The following is a 12,837-nucleotide window of genomic DNA, read 5'->3' as shown; positions in this document are numbered from 1 at the left end:
TAAACTATTTGTTACGTGGGTGTTGTACATGAGATATTCAATTAAACAAAAAATTAAAATTTTTCAAAAATTGATTCATAAGTATTGCAAGTCGAAAAACTTTTAAAAAGTAAATTTATTTACTAATCAACTTGAAAACAAAGAACTTTTCCTGTCATATATTTTGTAGCCGTGATAATAGTTTCAAAAACGTTGATTTCGATTTATATCGTAAGTATACTATTATGTGTTTCTATGTCTATTAAATTAATATAAAATATAATGATCAATTTTTTAAATGTTATACCAGTTAAAACCGATGTAGGTATTGGTAAAAAAAAACTTAACTCTATCCAAATATTGTTTATGTAAGTATCATATACATTACATATTTTAATATAACTGAAACAATAACAAAGAAGTAACTAGTTAGAAAATGATGCGAAATTCGCTAGAGATTTCAGATTTGGTTTTATGCTAGGACATTAAAAATTGGCTCTATGAACAGAAACATTTACGTACATTTTTTTTGTGCTTTAAAATGTGAACAAAAAGGCGATATACCTTTTCCTCAACCAAAAATTTTACGTTTCTTTATTGCTTAATTTCATAAAAGTACGTTTCTAGTTCTTTTTATCATCAGACACCAGAATATTTTTTAAAAGTTCATTAAAATATAATTAAACAATCAGAACGAAAAAAATTAAAATATTGAATGTCATTATCTATTGCTTTTGTTAATGTTACTTCCGTCTTAAACTCTTTATCGTATCATTTTAGTATGTGTAACTTGAAATTAGTTGCGTACCGATAACAATTCTAAATTACTATAATATCTCAACACCTATTCACTGTGTGCAGTATTCTGAAACAGCGCCACTTGCACGGCAAGAAGGAGGCGATCGGGGCATTCGATATCTCGCTGAAGTAAGCAGTTTTTTCGATAATCCCTATAAAATAACCAAAAAATAAAAATAGCGATAGTGCGCATGCGTAGTTTAGGGGTTATCGAAAAAACTGCTTACTTAAGAACTTAAGCGAGATCGAGCGAGATATCGAATGCCCCGATCAGACCCCTGTTATGGGCAGCGTTAAGGCCTACGCAGTCAAATTGACATAAGGTGCACAGTGCACAGTGCACAAGAATAACGTTGGTTGATATATCTATAAATGTAAGAACGTAAAACACAACGCATAACGCGCTGTGCATTATGTATATGGTTATACCAACCAATGTTATTCTTGTGCACTGTGCACTGTGCACCTTATGTCAATTTGACTGCGTAGGCCTTTAGGGTAGGCGGATTCAATATCGGAACTTTTTCCCTAGATCGTATATATAGCTATACGATCCAGGCAGAATGTTCCGCCGAGCAGACAGCAGTAACGGGGCATTGCCAAAGACGGTACCTACAACGCGCAAAAATTGAAATTAAAAATATTAATAACACAAGTGCCTATCACCCAGTGACCCGGGCGCTTACTGGCCTCTCTATTAAATAATGAAATATTAATTAATAGCACAAGCGCCTATCACCCGATGACCCTGGGGGATTACGGTCGCAATCCATGTTTTTATTTTTTTCATTCTTGTAGTACACAGGACAACACTAAAAAAATTTATTACTGTACACTAACATAATACACCCTCGAATCACTGATTCATTTAGTCAATCCACTCTTAATTACCTTTTTTTAAATTTATTAATAAATTTCCCTATAAGGCTGCATGTATTCTGGCGATCTTGGCGAGGGACAATTTTTCTCACTCGACGGCGCCACCTGACATAGGCACATAGCGAATACTATTCGCTTTGAGCGCAATAATTACGGAATCGAGCACTTTGAGAACGATTGGTCGTGATTAGAAAAGGTAATTAGGGTTCGTTCAGACGCAACGCCAATACTTTCTGCAATCCATTTGAATGCACGGGTGCGAGAGAGAGAGGGCGAATGATCCTTCATCTCTCTCGTACCCGTACCCGTGCATTCAAATAAATTGCAGATTGCGTCTGAACATACCCTTATTATGAAATTGGCTTCCGGCTTCCCGAATAGAAATACACATTCCGACAGGTAGCAGGACCAGCTCCGGTGCCTTGACAGTCTTTCCGGGCAGTATACAAACTGTTACCAGGTGCGTTTCTGGGCAGGTTCAGGTTGGTGACATAAAAATAGCGTAGCTAATAAAAATAAAACCATGCAAAAACAATGTAAGGTAAATAAAAAAATTTTCTTTCCTAATATGATAAATTAAAAATTATCATCATGTTTTATGTGACATGGATAAAGTAGGATCATACTTTTTCAACTCCGTCAATAAAAAATTGATGTATCCATTAGCTGGCTTGCACACCCTTGCATAGTCTATCAGGATCTTTGCAATAAATGATTGTTCGGATTTTTCCCCATCACTATCTTCATTAACATATTCACTGGCACAGCTGCTGTGATATTTTCGATCATCATTATCATTATCATCACTGACATCATCATCATTATCATCAGCAGGAGCAAAGCGATACTTGTCAGCAAACATTTCCCGTTCATCCTTAACACTTTCACTCAACTCTAATTCATCAATGAATAAATCATAATTTATATAATTAAAGCAGTGTATTTCATCGGAATAATTATCCACGTCAATACCTTTTTCATATTAAATAACCAAATTCTGAATGTGTATTGCATATCTCACATTGATGGTTTTCGGAATTTTTTGTTCTTGTCGAGTTTTCCGGCTTTCTGTTTTCTTATACATCGCATTTAAACTTTCTCACAGTACAAACGAGATTCGAACTTTTCATCGATATTACACGTTTATTTATTACTTTAAAAGTACTTCTTTGTATACAACGATAATTTGGAGTAATCGGAGCAGAAGCTATAACCTCTAAGTTGAAGGTGGACCTTCAGGGCCGAGCATGGTCAGTATATGGTAATCGTACCTTCAGGTCGACTGAACGCGCCTGGACACGCACCTGGTAACGCCACCTACGGGGGCCATATAAATTAGTGTCCGGTAGCGGGAGATGGTCCTGAAAGAGCCTTAAGGTAAACGGAATCTATTTTTATTCGGGTTCATTCACCAGGTGGCCAACCCTTAAATGTCGCTTCTCTACAAGTATATGGAGATCAATTCATAGTACGGTCCTTTTCTAATGCCACAACGTTTATTTAAGCTTGTACTTATAAACTACAAAGCGTGGCATAATGGTAGTTTTCCTACGAGTTTGAAAAGTCTTTGTTTGCGAACCGAGAGGTTTGTGGCCCAAGCCGAAGGCGAGGGACGTAACGAGTTTCGTAAAGGAGACTTTTCGAACGAGTTCCGGAAAACTGCTTATTCGCCCGAGGAAGTACCAGCCTCCCAAAACCACCCGAGGGCGGAAAAAGTATTTGATGTGAGATACATATACATATATGCCAATATAATATATATATATAGAGAGAGAGTACACACTCTTTACATGAGGAGATTTGGATTCCACTTATTATGAAAAATCATTAAATAGTTAATTTAATTAAGTGTGCATACACAACTCTCCAATGCCTTAAAATTATTTTTATTTAATTAACGTTTGGTATGAAAAAATGATGTACACTGAAAGTTGACTGTACATTATTTACTGCATATAGTAAGAATATAGATGATTAAAGATAAAAAATAATACATTCGTTATATCATGTTTATTACATTGTAATGAAAATGCATGTACATTGAAGTCAAATTTGGATATGCGCCGAGGCTTGAATGTTGAAAATCAATTATCTTAAGGACATTCACCGTTGCTTTTGACAATTAGATCTGTGAAAAGAAAGACAATTTTTAAGAAGTAAAAAATGTAAATGAAGAATCATAAAAAGTAAAAATGAAGAAAAACTTAGTAGCCAAACTGAACACACGTTTTTTCTTAAAAAATTTTGGACATAAATTGAAAATCAATTAAAGTTTTTTTTTACATTTCACAGCCATTTTTGAGAAATGTGCCCAATAAATAAGCTTTGCAAAGACATGTTACTTATTCTTATATATATGCTATCATTATTGACATAGTGAAAAACCCATAGAGATATAAGGAGAAAGTGTGCGACCAAGAAAGAGGCAGTGTCAGATCTGAAAGAGGGCGCTTACTGGTCACTTTATTAAAAGATATACATTATTAATGAATAGCACAAACGCCTATCATCCGATGACTTGGGGCGCTTACTATTTATGTTCTTTTTTTAAATGATAGTATTCATAGTATATTGTGAATGTAATGTTATGCACAAAACAACACTCTTAACATAATAAGTATACAAAATATACTTACTCTTCCCGGTTTCGCAGTTTTCTGCATCAAGAATGTATTTGTTAGAGAAAGTTTCCGGTTTGACGGCATCATTTGTCGGATCGTAGGCACAGACGGGCTCATAAATGGCTACAAATATTTTTGGGCAGTTTTTCTGGACTTTGACTTCCTCCTTTGCAACGGGTACGTCTTTACCGACGCCCTCTGTTAATCTTGCCATTGGGCTTGCTTCAATAGCAATAATAGTATAAACTAGACAAGCTGCCAAAACAAAATAATGTACTGTCATACGTCCAAGAGGTTTGAAAAATTCAGAAGTTTTGGGTTTTAACGTAAAATTTAAAGTAATAACTGTACAAGACTAATTGAAAATCATGAAAATAAGACTTCATTTGAGTTAAATAAAAGATTTTTGTGAATCAAAGACCTTCGAGATATTTTTAGTTATCATTAAAATGTACAAACTTTGATTAACACTGTAAACTATTTTTGGTAACTTGAAATTCATTGGTGTACACAACACATATTATTAGTTTACTAAGGTTATACTTATGTTTTGTCTTTCTGTTTTTGTAATTTTATTTTTTGTGAAGTAATCGAATAAGAACAATAAAATAGAGCAGCCGCAGCTCAGTTGATTACGGCGCAGCTCTAAATTGGGGTACATATATATATATACTCCAAGAAGGCGTGGGTTACAATCTCTGCCAATTTAACTTGATAAAGATAAAACTGATAGTCAGAGATTTACTTTCTTCCGGTTTAGAATTTGCTCGCAAACTTAACGGTTGTATGGTTAGTTGGATAATAGAAAATTGAGTAACAAGTTACTGGTTGGGTTTATGATTATCACCCTCCACACAAAAGGAAGATAGAGAGTTGTCAAAAATTTTTCCAAGTTATGTACAGATGTAAGTATACAGTAAAAAAAGAGAAAAAAAAGATTGATTACAACTGGCATGAATACAGACATTTTAATAACTTAAAATTGTGGTATCACCAACATATTTTCTCTTTCAATTCTTACAACTCGATATGTACCAAACTAATTTACCAATAAATATTATTATTTACCTAGAAAGATATACAGCTTCATGTTAGCTTGGTCTGGGATGAAACTCAAAAGCAAGATGAATAGTACGCAGCAACAAAACTAGCAATTGGTAGCTAAATAGTCACCTATTACGATGAGGCACTGAAATTTGTCCAGTTTGTCTCCGACTTTTATACCAGAGCACGAAGTAAAAATTAGACTGTCCTTGTTTATGTCTTCTACCTCCCTCTCCTTCACAATTTGGAAGTTGAAGACAAAGATATATTGGCGGCTTACGCACACATGTTGAAAGCTGTACGTGGTATCTAAATATTTCCACACCTTTTAATTAAATACTTTTCACTCCAAGGCCCGTCCAATAAGTTTGCAATTATAAAAAAAAACCCAAAAAGGTCCATTGCAGTAGTGCAGCAGGCTGTCGTTATGTGGTTTTTAGTTTATCCTTACGTTTGGCTAACGCCATGGTGAACTTTTATAATTAACAATTACCATGCACTCGTGTACGTGATTATCGTTTAATTACAGTTTAATGTCTTGGTGAAGTTTGCCAACCGTGAATGATATGAGTTTCTAGAAAAATAACTGTTACAGGTAACCATCTCTTCAGCCGAAGGTTATGACCAAACAATAACAAGTGTATATTTAGCTGGTTCACAAACATTGTACGTCGGCGTCTTCACTCTTTATTTCCACTTTACTTCCGCATCTCATATCTTTGTCTTTTTGTACGGCTGTGACTGTGTTTTTCATAAATAGTAGATTAAAATTTGAAGTAAGTTAAAGTATAGACAGCTGTTCTCATAAAACATTCAAACTATGCATATAAAAAAGGGTAAGTCTATATAAAGTGCTTTCATCCACCTGTTGTTATAATTCTTGTAAGACCACAATAATAGCAGAGCATAAAAAAGTACTTTCAGCGTTTAAGCCGTACACTGCGAGGTGATTTATTAATAAAAAAAGGAGCTTCGTTCAAAAAAAAAAAAAAAAAAAAAAAAACGGAAAAGTAACGCTAAAAACTTGAGATGTAACATCAGAAATAATGACTTTATTATTCTCTGAGACATAGAGTCCATGAAAACTCTGGTCTCAGAAGTATCATAAGCCTATTTCAAAACGAATGGTTTTTCCAAGTTCTTTAAATATAAATGCATGTAAGTTCATAGACTTTTTTTACGAGTGCGTGGGTGATAAAAATTTTATGTACTGAAAACATGGTAAGAAATACTAATGTTATACGCTCTGCTGTAGAAAATACAAAAAAATTCTTACTGTTGTATTTTAAATATTAATTAATATATTGATATCAGTGAGTCGAGAAAAATCGAAATTTCTTCTATCTTACATAATTCTAAACAGAATGTTAAACTATTCGTTACGTGTTAGTATCGTATATTATACGTGACGTATTCAAGTAAATAAAAAGTTAAAGTTTTCTAGACATTGATGCATAAATTGTAATTCTGAAAATTGATCTTTTTATAAATACAAACATCAATAAAGATTTATCAGTTTCATGTTTAAAAAGGCATAATTTTTTTATCATGAAATACTGCCTTCCCAATAACTTATGGTAAAGACGTTTACCAATAAACTGAACAACAAAGAACTTTCCATGGCATGTATTTGTTATTATTATTAGTATTTTGATTTTTGCCACGTGTTGGCTCTCCTTCGAAAAGGAAGCCTTCGAAAGTCCAGACAGCATCAGAAAAATCGACTATTATATAGTTATAAAACTCGGGTAAGTGGTGTTCCGGCATCCTGGGTACTTATCTTACCGTAAAAGCCTGAGAAAAATATCTCGACGATTTTCGACAGGATTCGAATCCATGACCCCTTGAGTACATCTCCGGCTAGGAGACTGTTATGCTAACCACTAAGCCATCGAAGCTCACCATATAGTTATTATAGCCGTAATAATAGTTTCAAAAACTTTGATTTCGATGTATATCAGTAAGTATACTACTATATGTTTCTATGTCTATTAAATTTATATAAAATATAAAGATAGTAATGGTGAAAAAACTCAACCGCATTTAGATATTGCTTACGTTAACATCTTGTAATTAACTATTCTAATATGACTGAAACAAAAACAATGAAGTAACTAGTTAGAAAATGATGCAAAATTTCCTAGAGATTTCAGATTTTGTTTTATGCTAGGAGATTAAAAATTGACTCTTTGAACAGAAACATTTATGTACAATTTATTTTGTGCTTTAAAATGTAAACAAAAAGGCTATATACCTTTTCCTCAACAAAAAATTTTACGTTTCTTTATTGCTTAATTTCATTAAAGTGCGTTTCTAGTTTTTTTTATCATCAGACACCAGAATATTTTTAAAAAGTTCATTAAAATATAATTAAACAATCAGAACGAAAAAAATTAAAATATTGAATGTCGTTATCTATTGCTTTTATTAATGTTACTTCTGTCTTAAACTTTTTATCGTATCATTTTAGTATGTGAGCATGCAGAGATATGCATTTCTTTATTGCTTAATTTCACAAAAGTACGTTTCTAATTATCTTTATTATCAGACACCACAATTTTTTGAAACAGTTCATTAGGGTATAATTAAACTACCGGAACGAAAAAGAAAAAAAAAAAAAATTGAATATCGTCATTCATTGCCTTAGTAAATCTTACCTTTTTCATGGACTTATTAACGTATCGTTTAAGTTTATGTGTAACTTTAAATTAGTTTTGTATCGATATCAGTTCTAGATAACCACAACGTCTCTACACTTATTTTTCGATGCAAACACGTATGAGCAAATTTACAAAACCAGTAGGATGATGTTTTTTATTTCTAACAGTTTCACTAGCTCTGAACTACGACCTGCAATTATCATCCTTCATAATCTTACAGACCACACGTTTTATTTGGTTACCTTACTTCTACGCCTTATAGCGTAAAAAATAAAATTATGACGTTACTCCAGCAGGTGACACTATGTATAAAATATGACGCTTATTGAATAGCGTAACATATTAAACTTACATGACCCTATATTTTTGTGACATGTAACTTAATCTTTTTAATGACCATTTTTTAAATATTTATTAGAAATAAGTATTTTTAGTAACCTCGTGGGTATTCAAACATGTAGTTATGATCTCTGTTTTTTCCATGATATCTTGTAAAGTCAGTCTGTAACGATTACCATGAATCCATGGTTATAAAAATCGTTGCATGAAATATGCAGTTAGACAGAATAGCTGTAAAAAAATTACTATGAATTAATGTAGGTGATTGATTGATTATTAATGTATAACTATATTAATTACCCAGGTTATGGAGTCAAATGAAGCATAGGTTAACAGTCTAAAGGCCAGTCTGTAAACTGAGTATAAAAATGTGTAACATAATTTATCATGACAATAACTGTTCCTATCTTAAAAATTGTATGGCCTAAAAGTGAAGAATCAATAGTATTGATTACTATTTTACATCTGATCGTACATTGCCTTACAAGAGCACTCATTTTGAATGTATTTTTCTATCATAAAATTTTCTATTTAATGGACTTGAAGTAATATCTTTATTGTTGCGACATTTCAATTTAAAATAAAAGTGTCTCACACGACTAAAGTCTTTTATATGTGATGTTATTGGTTGAGACAAATCATGTTTGTAATTTTCAAAGTGAGAGAATAAAAAAAATAAAAAATTTCAAGAAAAAAAAGTTAAAAAAGAAATCAAATTCTTGGAATGTAATGTACTTACATGGAAATAAAAAAGAAAATTGTGAAATAAGTTCATCTGTTAGTGCATTCAAAATACGCATAACGCTTAAATGTAGAAAAGGCTTATTATTACGTTCTGCTGAGACATGGTCACAGTGTCAATCAGGATATAGTCGTCAGTCGTCAGTCGTCAATATATATATATATATATATATATATATATATATATATATATATATATATATATATATATATATATATATATATGTCGTCATACTCGCCATACATTTGCTATACACACACTCGCATATGGTCATATATATATATATATATACGCAGCTCTGTTGCCAAATATTTTAGATATTCACGTATGCAGCAGATAAGTTACATGACAATTGTTAAATGATTCACTACTTTGCATTTATACTGGTGACTACACAGTTTTGAAATTGTATAAAATAGTACGAATCGTAATTTTTTTAACGGTATATCTCTCAGAATTTTCTTAGTTAATTAAGTAGCTCTTTTTGTCTGTATTTAAAAAGTCCCCTTATAACCTGTGTTAAAATTTTTAATTCGCAACTTTATTATCTCAAAAACCAAAGTGGTAGGAACATTTTTTTATAAATTATTCCCGAAAAAAAAAATTTAATCCATAACATACTATTTTTCTAACAAATTAATGATGTTGCCAAACTCGGACTTGACTATTTTTTGGAAAAATTCTGATTCGATCATTTAAGAATCCAGCAATTCCCTGCAATTTTCTTGCATGTAGTGAAGCTGTAGGATAAGATTAAAGAAGCTAAACCAAACCAAAATGTATTAGGCATACCATAACAAAAATCTTGCTTGCTGTTTAAAACTCCAAGTATGTGAATCCAAAGTGAAAAGTTGCCAAGGCTTCGTTTGATTTGCAAACTTACATTGTAGCGCTTTCGCACTACTGGATACGTGTAGTAAGGATATAAAGATTTAAAAAATCAAAAGATAATGTGCTTTTTACACTCGGTTTATTACGTTGCGATGGAAATTTTACAGTAACTGTAAATTTGTTTAGGACCTCCTACATTACCGAAAACCCATCATTTTCAGGACTTGCACCAGGACTTTTGGCAATCAAATCTGAAAAAAAGTAATGAAGGTAAGGGATGAGTTTGAAAAAATAATACTTAAATTATGAATAGAAAAAGCTTTAGCAACCAAACTGCACCCAAATTTCTTGAAATTATTTTTGGATAAAAAATTAACAACGTATGTGTAGATCCTTCAAATTAATGTTACACGAATGCATTTATTTAATTTAATACAATGCACGAAAAAACAGTACCTTAGGGTTATAAAAATACTTTCTGTGGAAGTGCAGTTTCAAATAAAAACTTATCCTGAATACTTATGTGCCAAATTGAATATGAATTCTATTAAAACGTACAAAAAAATGAGCAGTAAACGGTCTTAGTTCTTTTAAGGCATTGATTACACATAGTTTTTTTTTATGGATATCGGTAATTTTAAGATAAAATCTTCAATAACAATGAAATGTCAAATATACGTCTTTAGATCATTTGACTTCATTTTTTTTTTATATTTTTTTTTTTTAATATTTTATGTCAATATTCTCCTGATAAATTTCAGCTAAAATATTTTCTAAGATGGCATGTATCATGTGATTCGACATGACATGGTAATATATTAGATGTAACTTATAGACTCTGCACAGTAAACCAACAAATACGCATATAGAAGCGATATGGCGTTGCTTTTCAATCATTAACTTTTGCAAAAAGTTTCAAGCAACATGTTGATTATTAATTCAGGTTACACGTCAGGTAATTGTTACCTCATTTTAATTTTCAATTGTTAAATTATGATACGGCACTTTTGAATATCACTCGTGCCTAAAAATCAACAATTTATTGGTGTGGTTGGCGTATTGTTGCCATATGCCAGATAGTAAAACAAATTCATTTTATTAGAAATGTTTGATACATTAAAAAGCGTTCATGTCTTATTTTGACAGCTTTTCATTAAATTTAACATTTACACGTATGTTTACAATCATCATGCTGTAGTGACATAATATCAGCTAACATTTAGCAGATGGGCAGTAACAAGTATTTTTATTCTTTGTATGATTTTATCAGTATAAAAAAGCCTTTGTTTGAAGGAATATTTCGAGAGTGTATACAATTTTTTAAGAGGATCTGAATAAAAATATAATTTCATAAAAAAAAAAAAAAAATAGAAAAAAGTAATTTTAAAATAATTTTCGAAAAACAATGTACTTACTCTGTCTGTTAATGCAGTTGTACGCATCAAGCTCGTTATAACTAATTAAAGTTATTAGCTTAAAAGCATCATTACTCGGATCATAGCACAAATGGGAAAAAAATCTCCAAAAGCTACTGATACACATGTTCTCCGTACTTGAACTTCCTCCTGTGCATTTGATGTGTCTGTTTTGGTGTACTCCCTTAATCTTGCCATCGGGTTAGCTTTACTACTATTAATAGTACATACTAGAACAGTGGCTGAAAAGATAATACACTCTATGTTATACATCTGTGTATCCATGTAAAGTAGTCTTTAGATAATTATTATAATCTTAATGAAAATTGTGACACTGAAATTTCGCTAGTGTGAAATATAATCTTCATAAATCACAAAAACTTACAAAACTATTAGGTGTATTGTTAAAATCTATAATTATTTTGTTATTACGGCACACTACTATTAATTAACTGAAATTAAATTGATGCATACTTAGTATAATAATAGTGTTTTAAGTTTGTATTTATTAAGTGTTTTTGTACAGGGTGTGAGCACATAGATAAAATTTACAAGGAGCTATTGATTTTTATTTATAATATTCGAACGATGATTATGTTTAATTTGTGATTTTAAATATTAAATTTGAAAGAACACATGAAAATTTTATTCTCACTGCAATTATATAATTAAAGACGAAGAAATTTTCGTGAAACTTTCATTCGTATGTTGAACAATAGTTTTATTAGTATAGAACGAAAAAAGTATGCGAAGAAATGTTAACAATTTTTTTATTAAGAAATGTAATGTGCCTATTAAATAACAAGATACACGAATTACAGATGATGATGGCAATAGTGGTAATAATCTACACAACTAGTAGTGTATCAAAATAAATTATTTTCTTGTAAGGCAACAAATAGGCATTTTTATAACATAATAATTAGCCTTGTTCAATCGAACATTCAAAACACGACGTGACACTTTTAGTAATATCTAAATATAAACTTTTTTAAATATGAAATTGTGGTGACGTATTCTACAACTAGTTTCGGTTAGGTGGTCAGCCAACCTATTATTTATTATAATATCGAATGATACACTTTCATAAAAAAACCACTTTCCAAAATGAAAAAAAGCTTCCACCCTCGCTTATCTTAATTCAATTAGTCATTAAACATTCGCAATCAAGTATTACAACGTATTGTTATCTATTATTTGTATAATTATATACTTTAACTACTGAGAGAGAGAACTTGTTCTTTTCTTTTTATTAATCGTATTTAGGGGTACCTTCACTGTGGGGGATGTTTCGGTGCAATCCTTGGTGGTTGCGTCGAACTGCCAGTGAATAATTCTGTAGCGAGAGGTTGCTTCTAATTCCACCATTTTCGAAACAATTTCTCATCTTTCCATTTAATGATACGTATTCGTCAATACGTTGAGGCGAATTTAAAGAAAATCTTTGCAAATCTTAACCTCGGTGCGAAATCACGTTTTGTCTTAAGTCATTACTTTTCTTTTTCCTGTTTCTGCTTATCTATTCTGTT

The 12,837-nt window shown here is 31.5% G+C and overlaps 1 protein-coding gene across 1 annotated transcript; it reads right to left on the bottom strand.

The window, feature by feature from the left end:
• Positions 1-3,610: 3,610 nt before the first annotated feature.
• LOC149374922 (uncharacterized) lies at positions 3,611-5,548 on the bottom strand. The gene is made up of 3 exons (XM_089591071.1): positions 5,346-5,548; positions 4,293-4,532; positions 3,611-3,784 (listed from the first exon to the last, which is right to left on the bottom strand). Exons 1-3 carry the CDS (start codon positions 5,365-5,367, stop codon positions 3,750-3,752), a joined length of 297 nt encoding a protein of 98 aa, XP_089447197.1. The 5' UTR covers positions 5,368-5,548; the 3' UTR covers positions 3,611-3,749.
• Between the last annotated feature and the right edge of the window lie 7,289 nt (positions 5,549-12,837).

The sequence above is a fragment of the Copidosoma floridanum genome, unplaced genomic scaffold (assembly GCF_036245765.1).
Source record: "Copidosoma floridanum isolate Cflo_tuat_1 unplaced genomic scaffold, Cflo_Japanese_pri ptg000013l, whole genome shotgun sequence".
Lineage (NCBI taxonomy): Eukaryota > Metazoa > Arthropoda > Insecta > Hymenoptera > Encyrtidae > Copidosoma > Copidosoma floridanum.
The sequence above is the reverse complement of the archived record's forward strand: the minus strand, read 5'-3'. Positions and strand labels throughout refer to the sequence as shown.

Excerpts from the sequence above, each read along its gene's own strand:
- LOC149374922 (XM_089591071.1), bottom strand. The coding sequence starts at position 5,367 with ATGAAGCTGTATATCTTTCTAG. Across the intron at positions 4,533-5,345 it reads GAAGCTGTATATCTTTCTAG|CTTGTCTAGTTTATACTATT; the intron begins GTAAATAATAAT and ends TTGTTTTGGCAG. Across the intron at positions 3,785-4,292 it reads AAACTGCGAAACCGGGAAGA|ATCTAATTGTCAAAAGCAAC; the intron begins GTAAGTATATTT and ends TTCTTTTCACAG.